Source organism: Megalops cyprinoides, chromosome 2, assembly GCF_013368585.1.
Source record: "Megalops cyprinoides isolate fMegCyp1 chromosome 2, fMegCyp1.pri, whole genome shotgun sequence".
In the NCBI taxonomy this organism is placed as follows: domain Eukaryota; kingdom Metazoa; phylum Chordata; class Actinopteri; order Elopiformes; family Megalopidae; genus Megalops; species Megalops cyprinoides.
The window spans coordinates 56,069,922-56,086,898 of NC_050584.1; the positions used below are offsets into that span (position 1 = coordinate 56,069,922).

The window sequence follows — 16,977 nt, forward strand, 5'->3', positions numbered from 1 at the left end:
CAATTCCCCTTTAATTTCTGTAACCATTATCGAACGACGTCATGATCACTGGTGTTACTCTACACACGGTTCGGAGGGAAACGATTCCTAATCCAAGACGAATTGTGATGTTCCTATGCCGATGTCATGATGTGGATGAACGTTTGAACAAGTACAAAAGGGCAGTTTCAAGACTGAAATTCCCTATAGAAAGTCGTTTGTGGTGTCTGACAGTCGGTAAGAATTAAATTTATTATGATAACCACTCCAGAACAGCATGGTGGAAAGTCATTTGGGGTAGAACGACTGTATTGTCCATGTGACGGAAATATGTCGTTATCATTAAAATGGTTTTGGCCTGTCTGAAACTGGAACGCAATGTCACTGACGTTCATCCTTAGATACTCCAGTTATCGAACAAGAAGTATTTTTCAGTTTGTATGAGTGAGACCTTAAGGTACCTGGAATACAAATTACACTAGGCTAACTACTTAGCATTTTAAATGACTAGATTTAGATAAATAGATAGTTGAACGGTTGAACTGTTAGACTAGCCATGTATCTACATGGTTGGCTAACTTTACTACCTTGCTATTGCTTTTCCTTAGCTCGCAGTTAAATGTAATGTCGAATATAGTTAACGTTATACCTGAGTGATGTATATTAATGTCCTAACCGATTTTTATGTCTCAGTGTCTAATTGAACGTCTTAACGGCATATATCTACATATCCGCCAACAGATTCTGCTTAAAACGATCAATGCTCTATGGGCAGGAGGTGCCCACGTACAAAGAATAATCTCCCTTTCCTCAGACACGGACTGCTCTTCAGTTAGTTCACATGGAAACGAATAATTGCCCTGCAAATGGTAAATATCAGTATTCTCATCCACACCCTTATTTATTGTATTTACACAAATAAACAAAGAAATAGCTTTCTAATATTCCTACACAGGAAATGCAGAACAAGTCGTATCGTCGACCTACGATATTACCTCAACATCACATAACCATGGTGACGGTGGGGCTTGTTTGTTACCCTCTGATGAGCAGAAGGTAAACTCAAACAGCAGTAAGACTGAAAAAGGAGCTGAGAAGAGTAAGTTCACTGTCATTTTACTCACAGACACGTGGCATATATTTGACTGTTTATGCGGTTGGTTTTGGAAGGTTTACCGTCGTACTTTGTGCTGTGACTATTTGTTAATATGTTCTCTTTTAAATGAACACATTTTGCAAGCTAATATCTATGCAAATTTGTCAATTCGCTGTGCGATGTCCCTATTAACTCCTTGCAGTTGGAAGCGTTAACATTGTTCTTTTAAAAAACCATACCATTTATATGATGACAGTCTTTCTAGGCAGACAAGCTTAGCCGACGCTGTAAATTTATTTGTTATAAAGTTGTAAGGCCTGTACATGTGATTAGTGTAAAACAGTGATAGATCCAATCCTTGTCTGATACATTTTTGATTAGACAGAATTTTCCTCTTTTAACTATATATTCTTATAAATTATCTTCTCATATTTGCTAATCATATATTTCTGTCTGCTGTACTATGTAGAAGTGAAAATGAGAAAGGCTGCACTATAACCATTGTTTATATGATTAGGGCGGGAAATATGTCATTTTAAACAGCTGGTGCATAGATGGAATATTGCTCTTTTAACCATACTCTTGTGTGAACATTTGAGAAGAGAAATAAAATGGTTTTGTTCAGTTTTGGGAATCATGTTTTTATTTGTGTTCTAACTTTATATGTCCCTCAACACACAGCTTTGGAAGTTCAGCACACCCAGGATTCAACATCTTCAGCACCAGATAGGAGTGGTGGTGGTTCTCTGGTTTCCTATGATGAGCAGAGGGTGCAAGATGGAAGCAATGTTTCAGATGCTGAACAGCTGAATAAGAAGGAAGAGGAGGACAAGTGGGACAGTAATGAAGATGTTGATACTTTGTCCCCTACACCAGAGGCAACTCAGCACGATGTTACAACACCTATAGGTTTGTTCAGTAAGACCCTTCTTTTCTGCCATATCCGTTGCTTTGTTTATTCATGCTTCATATTGCTTTATTCTGTAATTCTTTCTGTTGTCCTATGTAGAAGTGAAAATGAGAAATTCTACACACTAAGCATTGTGTATATGATCAGAGTGGGAAATACATAGTTTTTAACAGCTGGTGCATAAATTGGAATAATTATCTTTTAACCATACATTCTTTTGTCTGAACATTTAAGAAGAGAAATAAAAAATGTTTTCACTGAGTTTTTGGAATCCTATATTATATGTTTATTTAAGTCTTCTAACTTTATATGTTTCTTAACACACAGCTTTGGAAGTTCAGCACACCCAGGATTCAACATCTTCAGCACCAGATAGGAGTGGTGGTGGTTTTCTGGTTTCCTATGATGAGCAGAGGGTGCAAGATGGAAGCAGTGTTTCAGATGCTGAACAACTGCATAAGAAGGAAGAGGAGGGCAAGTGGGACAGTAATGAAGATGTTGATACTTTGTCCCCCACAGCAGAGGCAACTCAGCACGATGCTACAACACCTATAGGTTTGTTCAAAACGACTCATCTTGTGTGCCATATCCGTTGCTTTGTTTATTCATGCTTCATATTGCTTTATTCTGTAATTCTTTCTGTTGTCCTATGTAGAAGTGAAAATGAGAAATTCTACACACGAAGCATTGTGTATATGATCAGAGTGGGAAATACATAGTTTTTGACAGCTGGTGCATAAATTGAATAATTATCTTTTAACCATACATTCTTTTGTCTGAACATTTAAGAAGAGAAATAAAAAATGTTTTCACTGAGTTTTTGGAATCCTATATTATATGTTTATTTAAGTCTTCTAACTTTATATGTTTCTTAACACACAGCTTTGGAAGTTCAGCACACCCAGGATTCAACATCTTCAGCACCAGATAGGAGTGGTGGTGGTTTTCTGGTTTCCTATGATGAGCAGAGGGTGCAAGATGGAAGCAATGTTTCAGATGCTGAACAGCTGAATAAGAAGGAAGAGGAGGGCAAGTGGGACAGTAATGAAGATGTTGATACTTTGTCCCCCACACCAGAGGCAACTCAGCACGATGCTACAACACCTATAGGTTTGTTCAAAACGACTCATCTTGTGTGCCATATCAATTCCATGTATTTATCGATGCTTCATATCACTTTACTTTGCAATTCTTTCTGTTTTACTACATAGAAGTGTAAATGTGAAATGTTTCATACTAAGTACTGTATATATGATCAGAGTGGGAAATGCATAATTCAGCTTAACAGCAGGTGAATAGTGTGTCGCCCCATTGTATGTGGAGGAGTCTTTTCTTCTCAGTGACTGTGTATATTCTCTTTTAAAGACATAGTTTGTAAAGTCTTTCTTTAAGACAAGCTTTAATGGTCTAAGTTTAAAATTGTACCAGGGTTTTTTGTGTGACAATGCAAGAGAAACAATCCCAGCTAAACATCTCTTCTCAGGTCTCAGACATAGACGGCAGGAGACCTCTGCAGAAAGCACTGTTTCACATGCAGAACCACACAATGAGGAAGAAGTGGAGGTCAAAGACTCAAAGAAGGTGGACGGTGAGGAACATGTTCAAAGTTCATCCCTCCCAGCAGAGGTACAGCAGGAAGATGTCTCAAAACCTAAAGACTGGCTCAGTAAGACCCTCCCTTTCTACCATATCAGTTCTGGAATAGTTTTCTGAAATATTTTCTACCATATAATAGTGTTGACACTTGATAACCCATCTGATTTTCTCTTTCTGTATCCACAGAATATACATTTGTAGCATTAGTAGTTACAGTGGTAGCTGTCTGTATAGCTCACTGGTTATCCACAAGTCCTCAGCCTGAGCCACAGGAGGAAGGAAGCATTGACATCTTTCGCAGAGAATTTGAAAAGGTGAAATCGCACTTCCCCAGCCAGAGGGCTGAACTGTGGAAGCGGAGCAAAATCCACGTGGAGAAGCATCTCCAGACGGCCCAGCCCACGGAGCCGGTCAGCATGATCCTGACCTCGGGTCGCAGGGCTGAAAGGACTCTGCAGTGCCTGGCCAGCCATATGGCTGCTGCCTTCTCCCAGGCACACAATGCTACCGTCCTCCACATAGACGGGATCAGCGAGGCCAAGCTGGACAGTGACCAGGCCAAGCTGGACATTGACAACAAGCTGAAAGACGCCTTTGAAGGGGACAAGAGGGCAGCCGTCATTCATCGGTTCGAGGAGCTCCCCCCAGGGTCCACGCTCATCTTCTACAGGTACTGTGACCACGAGAACGCAGCTTACAAGAAGGTGTTCTTAGTTCAGGACTGCTTGCAGTTCAGGTTCCTCTCCCTGTCCCAGTCAGCCTCCTTTAATCATATGGACATCAATGAACTGAATGGACTCTGGAGTCAAATCTCGCATGTGATCCTGCTGGTGTTGACAGAGCAGGGCATTGAGCAGCAAGGCTGTGCATCACAGTCAGAACCAATGTCTGTCTGATGTCTGATTTCACTCATTATGTTCCTCTGTTCAACCTCCTACAGGTATTGCGACCATGAGAACGCAGCCTTCAAAGGGGCTTCTCTGATCTTCACTGTGCTGGTGGAGGAGGAGGAACTCAGGTCAAATTTGAGTCTAAGCGCCGTGGAGGAGATTGTGCAAGATCACATTCAGGACAAGTTTGTCTCCTCTGACCTGCCGGCCAGTTTTGACCAAATGGACATGGATAAATTTGGTGGGCTTTGGAGTCGAATCTCACATCTGATCCTGCCCGTGGCTGCAGAGGAGCCCATTGAGCGGCGAGGCTGCGCGATCTGAAAACGGCACTTTCTGACAGTGGAAATACAACTCCAAAAAAACAAAAAATCCTCAACACTGAACTATCCAGAAGCAGAACATAATTTGATCGGTTAAGAGTCTGTTTTATTGATCATTTCTGAAAATGTCTTATAGTTTGCATAAGATTTGCACTTTTTTTGAAAATTATATTTCTTGTTGTTCTTACAGTTTTTAGAATAAAAGAAATGAGATTATCCCAGAAAAATTTAATCAGTTCAAAGTGAAGTTACTACAGGAGCTACAAAAGTCATAACATGTTTGTTTGGGTGAGGGAAAATACTGTTTAATTTCCCAATCTTTAATTGTGTATTTATTAATCCAAGTCATAATACTTTAGAAAGTCAATAAAAATACCTCCAGAGCTGGACTCCATATAAACAGTTTCCTCTGTAAGGGCTGGAGATACCTGTTTTGCAACACTGTTTTGACACCTCTTCACATCTCCTCAGTCTTCTACCTGGAGTTGTATTGTTGTAACCTGAGGTTTACCTTGTCAGTCTGTTTTACCTATTTCATTGACCGATTTGTGCCTTAAATTAAATACATGTAAAATGTGTGATGTGCAAACACCGTTTTTGGATGTAAGTGCTTGCAAGATGTCACCCATCTTAAAAATAGGAACCATAATCTTGTAACACTGGTGTCTAAAAAATAACTACATCGCGCTGCATTAAATGCTTAGCGTTTCTAAGGTAACTACTTGCGAGACTTCTCGCTCTAGAATGGACTGTACAGCACTTTGACATTTAATGGCTATTGGTTCGTTGTTCAAACAACAAAATTCACCAACTCAGCTGTCATGTCATTGTCAACAAACGGTAGAATGTTATGCCTTTGCATTTTTAAAAGGCGTGTCCATGCTGTACGTCATGCGCATGTTTCCGGTGTCCGGATGTCGGTGCGTTTTCTAAAATAGACCCGTGGAAACAAAGAAGAGGTCTTTCAGGTCTGATGACTAACGTTAACTGGAACTAAAAGTTTTATTAACGGGCACAAAGAATCTTGTAAGCGTAGTGCATAACTGAATGGATCCTGCTGTACTGACAAAGATGGCAAATGTAACAACTATGAGGGTAACAAGACAAACGGCAAAAGGTCGGTAATTGTGATTATGAATGAAATGGTTTGTTAGCCACCTTGTTAGCTGTTATAGTAAGATAAAACAAACGCTTCCAACAAGATAGAAGACCCAAGTTATCTATCCAAGCAATCTACGCCGAAAACGGCTAGACTGCTATCTAAGTTAGCTGGATAGAGAAGCATAAGACCGTTATATTGGTGATTAATCAGCTGTTGCTAATAGCTAAGGAAGCTAGCAAGCTAAGTCATATAGGAAATGTACAGTGGTGAGTACCTAGTTAACTTAGATAAAGTGGGCACCTAATTTGGTGGGAGTCGCTTTCACTCTGTATTACCTGAGTATTTGCGGGCTTGAGGATTAGTTTCACTTTCAAATCGCAAGGTTGCTGGCTCGAAACTTTTGTGAGTGAGTTAGCTAGCTAGCCTGCTCGAGACATTTCAGTAAGTTCGCGATAGCTACTGATTATGTCGTTTCAGGATGAGTACCTAGCTAGCTAATTTACTAGCTGCTAGCCTAATTGATTTTTAAGGTTACTGCAGTGCATGTTATGTAGCACCACTACCTTGGTATCTTACGTAAAAGACATTGCAGAGTGTTGGTAGAATAGCTGAAGAATTAAACCGGAAATTTGAAACATCCTCCCGCGTTCCGCTGGTGGGCTGTTAGTAGGGAAGTAAAGTGAAATAGTGGAGGTTAGAATGTTGGATGAGATTTTGACACCGAAATGAGCTCATTCGCAACAACAGCTAGTTAACACTACAACCGTTGTTATAGTGATGTGATGTTTTGGTAGAATAGCTAGCCGTAGTCCGAGTCTTTTTAAAAACATGTTTCATGTGCATTTGTCTTCAACGTGGAAAATTAGCTTCTGTCTAAATTAAGGAATAGGAAGTCTTTGTCCAGCTAGCCAAACGTGTTCCTTGTTTCAACGTCAGTTGCCCCTGCTGAGAAAAATCAAAGAGCTACCACTAAGAAAAAGAGAAAGAGAAGAGTGACAGAAAATGAAATTCCAGCCGCAGATACCAATGGTGATCAGGCGGAGGCGACCGAGAACGATGAAGGTACAGTAGAAGACAAATGCTGAAATTCAGGGTGTGTGAAATGTAAGGGTGTATCGGGAGACATGGAATGAGACTCGTAAATGCAGCTCTGTTTCATTATCGTATGTTTAATTAGTCTGCCCGACTTAACACAGATCATTTCAGACCTAAGTACTTGCTTTGAATTTTTCCAAAGGACGTATGTTTTGCCACTGTCACTGTAGATCGTGATTGAGTAATGATATTGCAATAAAACAAGAAAACGCTTGTAATAAGCAAAATAAGAGTATTTTTGCTATTGTTAATTGTAATTTTGACATTTTAATAAAAGAATTTACCGTTATTCATGGTCTTAGACGAAAACTCCCCTAACAAGATTAGGAAGCTGTCTGGTGGGGGAGTGGAGACCAATGACAGTGTGGAGGACATGGAGCTCAAAGACCAGGGTGAGGATAAGGTTGAAGACCAGGACCAAGAGATGCTTGAGGCAGGGGAGGAAGAAGATGAGGAGGAGGAGGAGGAGGAGGAGGAGGAGGAGGGGGATTCAAGCAACTGTGACAGACATCAGCAAGAAAAATGTAAGAGACCAGTTATTTGGACCATTCTGCAAATTGGGTATATTTCCTCACTGTGTTCATAATAATTCATAAAGTCTGAAACATGGATTAAACATGATTACATTTTTGTTGTATATTATGTTAGTGAGCACACAGTATGTAGAAGATATGAGTGTGACACATTTTCTTTTTGTTTTAGATTCCTCTGGAGAACCTCGAGCACATATGTTGAGGACAAGTGTCCCTTACCAGTACACTCAACAACCTCCCACTTCCCTAAGGAGTCGCCGAACTCCCATTCATTTGGAAAATCCTGGGAATAATGGTGCTGCATATATCACAGAACATAAGCCTGTAGTATGGCAAAGTGACACTTTAAACTATGAATATGTCATTTTAATCATGTTCCTTTCATCCTCAGACACTCTTCAAAGACACAAAGAATACCTTAAGGAGAGAGATATGTACACTCTGGGCCATCAGACTGCGGGGGCACTTAAAGCAAGGGAGAGCATTAGACAGTACAGGCGGGAGAAAGGTACTGGTATAGACACAGAGTTCATGCTACAGCACAAACCTGTTGTGTACTGTAAATTATGTTTCTTCTGTGTTTATTTTTGATGTGCTAGAATGGATGATTGTTATGTAGGATAGAATATAGTACTAATGTGTAGTTGTATTAAAAACTTTTTTTCTTTTTCTAGAGTCACCCAGAGAAAACTATCAAAGCTGGAAATGGAACCCTTCGTCAGAAGCAAGGGTACCATGTCCAAGTCAACAGTATGTGAAGCCAATGGTGTCTTATGACTTCAAAGTTCCTTCTCAGAAGCCAGCTGCCAAAGGAGGAAGACAAGGTAATAAATGGCAATATGTATAGGAGTTTATACATACATTGTTATTTTTTTTGTAAATAAATATGTATTATATAAACATTAAGTATTTGCTTGAAGATAATCTGCTCATCTCTGTTTTTGTAAAGCGTTAAGGGAACAGACTGCGATAAAGGCAAAGTCGTACTCATCCTTTGCAGGTACTTTGGTCTTGATTTTTTAAGGGAGATAATTGCATACAATTTAAATTCACATGTGCCTATAAAGTACATGTTCTGAAATGCATTTGCTCTTAATTCTAAAACAATACTGTGCCTTAACCTAATTGTTCTTATTGTTGTAGCATGTGATATGTAAGTTGCATGTATGTTCTGGCTTTGGTTTATTATTGCCTTTACTGAGATGTACAGAGAGAGTTTATATAAATAATAATAATAAAATAATAGTTGTTTTTGTTTTTTCCCCTTAACAGGATGCTGTTGGAAGCTCTGTTGTTTAGGTCTGGTTGTGGTCAGTGTCATTGTTCTGTTCCTTCTGATTGGCAAAAGAGTCCCTCAGCCTGAGAGTGGAGCAGACACTCACACAAAAGACTTTGAGGCCAATTTTCTGGCTGTGGAATCCCGCTTTCCCAGCCAGAGGGCTGAACTGTGGAAGCGGAGCAAAATCCACGTGGAGAAGCATCTCCAGACGGCCCAGCCCACGGAGCCGGTCAGCATGATCCTGACCTCGGGTCACAGGGCTGAAAGGACTCTGCAGTGCCTGGCCAGCCAAATGGCTGCTGCCTTCTCCCAGGCACACAATGCTACCGTCCTCCACATAGACGGGATCAGCGAGGCCAAGCTGGACAGTGACCAGGCCAAGCTGGACATTGACAACAAGCTTAAAGACGCCTTTGAAGGGGACAAGAGGGCAGCCGTCATTCATCGGTTCGAGGAGCTCCCCCCAGGGTCCACGCTTATTTTCTACAGGTACTGTGACCACGAGAACGCAGCTTACAAGAAGGTGTTCTTAGTTTTCACTATCTTGCTGCCAGTGGACGAGGTCAGCGCTGAGCTTAGTCTGAAGGCCGTGGAGGAGGTGGTGCAGGACTACTTGCAGAAAAGGTTCCTCTCCTCGTCCCAGCCAGTTTCCTTCAATCACATGGATGTCGATAAATTTGGTGGACTCTGGAGTCGAATCTCACATCTGATCCTGCCGGTGGTGGCAGAGCAGGGCATTGAGGAGCAAGGCTGTGCGATCTGAGGGAGTTCCCCCCCGAGCTTCACAGTGAGAAGCAATGTGTGCCTGATTTTACTCACTCTGTTCCTCTGTTTAAATTCAAACATGTTGGATTACGGAATGGGTGAAGTATATCTGCAAAGGTGTGGTACTGCTATAAAAACTACCAGGTCCTACTCATGAGTTTCAGGCAGATTCACACATGGTTGCACATCAGCCAAGCACATTGTTGCTGTTCTGAGTTGCTGAATGTACTGTAGGAGACAAAACCTCTGAGCTTTTTTCTCTAAAGCGGTAGATTTGATAACATGCTTTTACTATGTCTCGACCATACCTGTTGTCACATATTTCAGTTGCACTCTCTACCTGAGGGACAGCACTTAGAGGGACAGGAAAAAAATGACATTGTACTACTGGAAAATGCCCTTCAAAAATTGCTTTCCAAATTTATATATATTTTTTTACTATCAAAATAAACTTTGTAATATATGTTATTGATGTGTTTTAATCTCAGTCTGGCATGTGTGTCCTTACTTTTACTGCCTTTAATTCCATTGATTTAAAAAAAAATTAAGTATTTTTATTCTATAAATTTTAATTTTCTTAGGATAGAGAGGGGAGTTATTTCCACTTGGCATTAGCCTGCATATTATCAGCATACCCGATGGAAGAAAATTTGTAATTGCCGTTCTGAATGCTGTTTTTGTGTTTTTGCTTTATTTGCTGTGCAGGCTAGTGCTGAATGACATGTGTGACATGGCTGAAGATTTCTCATAAGTGTACAGTTTTTAGCAGCGCTGTATAATAAAAAAGGCTTGACGCTGAAGTGGTTTCTGAATTTGGTGGTATTTGCTTTTTGCATTGATATAATTATGTAAAACAGAAGGGGTATGATGGGTATTATTGTACAGGCACTGTATTAAATTGTGTTGAACGTGAATCTATTTATATTCTTAAGTGCACAGAATCACTTATAGAACTCATTGAGGGAACACAGAAATTGCCATAAAATGTGAAGGACAAGTAAAACAAGCTGAAGACTCGAGCTTGAATTATCAGAAAATCACTTCAAGGGCTCAGAGTATACAGTCAGAAAAGTTTGCAACTATAGTCCAAAGGAATGGGCGTTATGTTACAATATGATAAATTACAGATTCCTCTGTTAAACAGTGAAGTCTGACATGCAAGTCTTTGCTGCAGGCTGCAGTGGTAGAAACGGCAGAGACACAGAAATGTGCATCACCAGTAATCTGGCCATTTTTTGTGAGCCAAAATCAAGTTGCGCTAACACTGCTATTCAGTAATTCTTTCTGCCAATTTTGCCATGTAAGTTAACTGGATTGCATGGCGTGCCCTTCTATGCGTAATATGATTATGCAGCATTGCATTAATTGCTTGTATATTGGCAAACGGTTGCAAATATTCTTCAGTTCACGTCTTCATTCGAAAATCTCGATGTCTTAATTACGCTATGTGTTTGTCCTGGGATTCATCAGTTTGATCACAAGCCTCTTCCATGTGGCTGTTATATACCATTCAAAGTCAAAACATTTCAGTGAAAGCACTTTGCTCCTTTTTCATACATCAGCTGTATTTTGTCCCATTTGTTCTTTGTGGCGGTCCATGGGTACTGCAACTGTTCTGTGTTTAGTATTGCTGTGTTCTGAGTTTAATTTCCACCATACTGAACTAAGGTTGGTGTTTTTGTGACCATAGACGGGGTGCTTCCCCACCATAGTGGATCACCTCCTGGGTACCTCTGTTCATGCTTTTAATTTGCTTCAGTCATACATTTAACTGTCTCCTGAAGTTGTTCATGGCAGCTATGGTGAAACCTTCATGTGGTCCATTAAATGAACTATGCAGATTGTGTTTGTTTGAAATTGTTTCAACAGTTGAACCTGTAGAATTCCACTGGGGAGGTCCTCTTTTGAGTCAACAGTCTTGTAGAGGTTTTGTAAAACAGTTTTTTTCTGAATAAAGAAATATGTTTTGAAAGTATATTTTAGTTGTTTCAGCTCTGATGCTCCTTTTTCCCCTCTATATAAGAACAAAAACAAAATGTCGTATTAACTAAAATCATATTATTAACATAATATTATTATAATGGCACTGGTAATTTAACAGACAAGATATTCTGTCCTTATTTTTCTGTCCTGTCCTTTCAGTTTGAGTGAACTGAAGAGTCATGTAAACTTTTTCTCCCTTCCGTCTCTGGATTGTTCTCCCAATCATGTCCTGCAATGCAATCTTCTTTGAATGGCATCCATGTTCCTCCCTCAGTGCCAAAGGCTTTGGCAGTTTTATGGTTTTAGACTATACACACAACATATTTTACGTGTACATATGTACTAATGGTTGTTTTAGATCTTGAGGAGGCAGATAGCAGAGAGGGCTTTGTAATATGGATACCTAATGGCATTGTCCAGTGAGTTCTGTGTGATAAATGTGCTGTGAAATTATTAGTTAATTATCTGTCTCAAGCAGTTTTTGACTTTTAATCAAAATATTGTTGAACAAGAAAACTTTTTCTTTCAAACAAGGTGATGTGACTGACTGTCCAAAATATGGAACAGCATCACTTTATACTCTAACATATCAAATGGAAAAGTCACTAATTCACAAGTCCTCCTCTAATAGTCAGTTGTGGTTAACCAGAATATGTCAGAAGAGAGATGAACATGTCAAGAGAAAAGACATGAATCTCCTCCATATCTGCTGTGTGCAAGCCCACTGCCTGCCACTAGAGGCTGCTGTTTAGATATAGTTGATGCTTTTCTAGTTAGTATTAACTTGGTATGATTTTATGCATATATTATGTCTGTATCTTTAAATACAAATGCTGAAAATATTATTTTGATGAGGCTTTGCCTTTTTATAAATAGCCATTCTCATATAAAAGTAGGCATTACCCTACCTGGGATGCAGTGACTTCAGTGGTTTTTATTTTATACTGTCTTGATTTAATCTGGACTGTAAAGCACTTTGAGCTGTGTGCATGGTGGATGCTATATAAATAAAGTTACTGTTACTACTGTTGCAGCTACGACTATTACTGTTACTGTTATTGTTAGAAGCCACCGTGCGGTGAGTGATTGATTGTACAGGCGTGATAGTTGTATGGTATGAAAATTCAGCCTACACCAAAGTGGCATGAATTGCTATGGGCAAAAAAGTGAGCACTACAGGGAAGAGCCTTTCTGATCCATAACAGACCTGAGATAAAAAGGTTTACTGTTCTGGAGTATTGACTCATTCTGTGATTTCAGAGAATGGCAGGGTAAAACATTCTCTCAGTTTCAGACCCTTTAGAACACTATCCCGGTGCCTGTTTCATCCTGTGAAATTTGGGAATGAGCACGTTACTTGCTTGCTGAGACAAAAAAAGCATCTTTTATGATCATTTTTTGACTTTTCTCAGGAGTGATGGTGCCGGCTCGGAATTTTAAAGTTTGCACATTATGTAATGGGAAGCCAGTTTTGCAGACTGCTTCAGAAGGACACTTGAACTGTGAACTGAACTGTGCTTTCATCCATTTTTTGAATGAATTGTTGTATTCTATTATGGTGCCACCAGCGATCATATTATTACTGTTTACTAATATGTCTTCAAGACTATTTTATGTCATTTAGACATACTGGTAGTTTCACATAATGTTACATATCTTCTGAGGAACAGTTTAATCTGACACCTCTCTCTCCACACAATCACACAAAGGGGTATGATGGATATTGAGAAAAGCAGAGGTTCAAGAATGTATCACAGTGGATCTCCCAAGTACTAATATCTTAGAGAAAATCATCTACACAGCTCCTGCTATGCCAACAATACTCCCAAATCTAATTTGGTGATCAATTGTGCCAAATGCAGCACTGGAGTTCGAAACAACTCACACAAAAAATGACAGTAAAAAAATGACAGTGTAAGACTAGTTTCTATTCTATGACCCGAAGAAAAGCCTGACTGAATCTTTTCACAAATGTCATGGAATATTTGTGAAAAGTGTGCCACCACTTTCCCTGGGATTTTTGGCAGACAGGGAAGATTATCAATAGGGCTGTAATTCTTAGATTTGGATTTTTAGGGCATTGCTGCAACAGTGTTGAAGTAACCCGGACACATAGTCTTTCAAAAAAGAGAATAGAATATTTTAAGAATAGTGTGGAAAGGAGCAAGTTAAAGTCCCTTTAAAGGAATTTAAAGGGAGTGGAACCAGTAAACATGCACATATACAGGACAGTCCTATCTATCCTGTCTATCACAGACAACATTTTAAAAATAGTTCTGGCCCAGGTGAGAAAGTGGTGCTACTGTGAGACATACAAACTGTATTTATTGTATTGTAGGCACAACAGCATGTATTTGTTTTTGGATGTCATTAATTTAACTATTAAGTCATTAATAAAACATGGGTATTGGCAAGAGTAGATTTGATACCTTGTTTGTTTGTCAAGCAGCTGTATCTGAGACTTTTCGGGATTGCCTGTCAGCCTCAGTAAGGAAAATTAACAAGACCTTGAGGATGAGAACGTTTTATGTATTTTACAAAGCTATCTGTCTATGCCAGGTGGAATACTCCCAACTAGTGTAATTTGCATGTTGCATGTTTTGTATTGTCATTTCTTGTGAATCCTTTCAGGATGGCAAGAACACATCACCTCTTGTGGCCTCTTTAAAGGCATGATGGGACTCGTCTCTCATTTCAGCCGTTAAAATATATACTGCGTTTCCTGGACACATCATTAATTGTTTATCTCCTTGTTGTGGAGCAACTTAGCAGCATTCTTCACCTTGGCTGTATTTGTCGGTGAAGTCAAAAAAACCTTTAATTGGAATGGATATCCATGTTGTTGCTAACCATGTTGGCGCTCTATCCTGCTCTCTAGTTTAGCCTCCCTTACTCAAGTACTTATTTCAAGTTACTGTGAAAACATAGCTAGCTAATCAAATGGGTTGATGGTGTTGATTGGCACTGAAGCCCAAAGTTGTGGTCAATTCCATATTTATTCTTGTCAATTCAAGAAAAGAACTGACATTCAAAACATACATTTAAAAATGTCCCTTAATTTTCCAAGAAGAATATTCAATTCTTTGATTGAATTTCTGTTCATTCACTGAAATGACTGAATTGAAGCTGACTGCAGTTTTCCTGCAGCCCCTTTGGTGGCTGACTTGGTGCAGAGAGAGGCAGTGTTCAGAGCAGAGGCTTGTTCTCTGTGAAGCTCCACTGATTTACAGTAACTCAGAAAAGGCAGAACAGTAACTCTGATGCTGATTTTCCCACTGTGTCACTAAAGAAACAATGACTAATAAGGTAAGCTGTCAAACAAACTTGGTGATTGGTTAGATGATAATATAAGGTCACGGAACTGCACAGCAAAACAAGCCAGTTCCCTGGAACACTATATTGACTAGGTGTGACTGTTAACCCTTGCAGTTACGTTGTGTAAACACTACATTTTTTTCATAACAGAATGCACAGTGTATACTAGTCAAGAGAAGTGAAAAGTAATGATAGTAAAAGATAGTAAATTGTTAATAATTATTGACATAATAACAGTTTTACCAGTCTAAACCAAAGCAGAACTTGCACAACTCAACAAGTAAAGGCCAACTTTGATTTGATGGAGATGTGCAGTAAAAATGTGTACATAAAATTGCAAAATTATTTCTAGTATCAAAACATAACTCCAACAATACTAAATAAAGTGCATGCATTAAGTACATTAATAAAATACAATACTGTATGATGTTACCAAAATGTTGATGCCTCTGATCATAGTTTTTCATGTCATAGCAATTCCAACAAGAAGGAACACCAAAAATGCTGTATTCCCCAGAGTGAAAACAACCAGAAATCCAATTTGGAGCAATACTTGAACATGTACCTGCAAGGGAGAATGTCACTTGAACATTGAAGAATCGTGGTGCATTTTAACAAAAGTAACTTTTGTATTTATTTTTCCTGAACTGATATATCAACAGGCTTTAGCTTACCCTTTCGTCTAACATCTCATCCCAGTCTGTCAAAGAAATAAAACAAATACAATTTTAGTTCGTAGAACTCTAAAAACTTTACATTATAATCCATTTATTGAGCATTTTCTAATTCATAGAACTTTACACATTCTATAATTTTTATGATACATAAAAATAATAAATTTTTTATGACTTTTGTAATTACCTTTCTTTCTCCTCTGGGAGAGCAAGAGCTGCAGTAAAAAAAATAATGTCTCCCAGGCAACAAAACCTCCCATCACTTTCTGAAGCACACGAGAGGGAGAACGCTCAATGAAAGTCAAACCAGCAAATACGGCAGCCACTGAAAAAGAATGAGGACAGCATCTTACTTATTCGGAAAACTGGGTAGAACGAAAAGTGCAGATATTGATGAAAAGCACTGAATTCTAATTAAATATTAACACTACTCAGACTTTTCACTGATAGCAGTTTTTTTTTTTTTTCATATGTTTCAAAAATAAACATCTGACAAGTCCTTACCTGTAAGACACCAAATTGCCAAGGCATTCAGTCTGTGAAACCCACGAAAAATGAATCTCCTAAAAGAGATAATACATTTATGACAATTAAGGCCTTCAGTTTTTCTTGACTGTATCTTCCACTCACAGTGGGATTATCATGTACATAATAAAACCTGCAAATAACAATGATATCTGGGGACTTGGGTTTAATCTATGGCTGGCGCTCATGATCACTGGTCAGATGTAGGCAGTCATCTCAAATAAGTGACAGAAGAGGATGTGGGCATTATACTGTTTTGAGTGGAAAAAATGTCTTTTAAAATTTATCACAGGTGGTCAATAGGCATTTATCTACTGCCATGGTAGGCACGGAAAGTAGTACATCTTTCCAGCCATGACATGATTAATATGTGCAAATTCAGTGTAGAAAAGGAGGTAGTTTTCATATCATGTTGCACTCACAGTTCATGACTTGGACCGCAGCGAGAGACGGCTATGATGATTTGAATCAAGGTCAAGATCATAACTACACAGACTAAAGCAGCATGTGTACACTGAAAAAAACACACACACACATACAAACATTAGATTGCAGCTGAGAAAGATACACTGATATGCTAATATGTTGTAGAAGCTCCTGCTACATGATTGTTGTTCATATGGCAAAACTGAAAAATCCACTTCTCCTTTTACAACAGCCTTTTAGAACAGCTGAATGATTGTGTTGTCTTCTCAGATAACCCACAATGCACCATCATTTCCTCTGTGATGTGAGATGGAGACAATCAGGGAAGCATGAGCAAATGCTGGTGATGTAAAGGGACACAGACACTTAGCTCTCACAAAGGTACAAAAAGGCTTGCATATTGAAATGGTAAATCATTTATAGAGTAATTAGTGTTTTAATGCACAGGAAAAATGACAAGCATAAACAATTTATATGAATGGTTGG

The 16,977-nt window shown here is 39.1% G+C and overlaps 2 protein-coding genes and 1 long non-coding RNA gene across 4 annotated transcripts; 2 read left to right on the plus strand and 1 right to left on the minus strand.

Annotated features, from left to right (window-relative positions):
- Positions 1-1,902: 1,902 nt before the first annotated feature.
- LOC118771888 (torsin-1A-interacting protein 2-like) lies at positions 1,903-5,370 on the plus strand (the record flags this gene model as incomplete). The annotated part of the gene is made up of 6 exons (XM_036520030.1): positions 1,903-1,984; positions 2,313-2,540; positions 2,868-3,095; positions 3,469-3,651; positions 3,768-4,251; positions 4,522-5,370. Coding segments are annotated over 6 exons (1,479 nt in total), but the record flags the coding sequence as incomplete, so codon positions are not given.
- Positions 5,371-5,743: 373 nt separating this feature from the next.
- si:dkeyp-82a1.6 (torsin-1A-interacting protein 2) lies at positions 5,744-9,961 on the plus strand. Of its 2 annotated transcripts, XM_036522156.1 has the most exons (8): positions 5,744-5,911; positions 6,833-6,958; positions 7,294-7,515; positions 7,694-7,819; positions 7,916-8,032; positions 8,199-8,348; positions 8,474-8,524; positions 8,797-9,961. In XM_036522156.1, the coding sequence occupies exons 1-8, from the start codon at positions 5,842-5,844 to the stop codon at positions 9,564-9,566; spliced, it is 1,632 nt and encodes a 543-aa protein (XP_036378049.1). In that variant the 5' UTR covers positions 5,744-5,841; the 3' UTR covers positions 9,567-9,961. The 2 variants fall into 2 exon arrangements, with proteins under 2 accessions (XP_036378049.1, XP_036378048.1); XM_036522155.1 differs by having other exon boundaries at positions 7,694-8,032.
- A 5,832-nt stretch (positions 9,962-15,793) lies between these two features.
- LOC118772386 lies at positions 15,794-16,552 on the minus strand. The gene is made up of 3 exons (XR_005004697.1): positions 16,488-16,552; positions 16,045-16,103; positions 15,794-15,865 (listed from the first exon to the last, which is right to left on the minus strand). It is a non-coding gene; the product is annotated as an uncharacterized LOC118772386 (long non-coding RNA).
- Between the last annotated feature and the right edge of the window lie 425 nt (positions 16,553-16,977).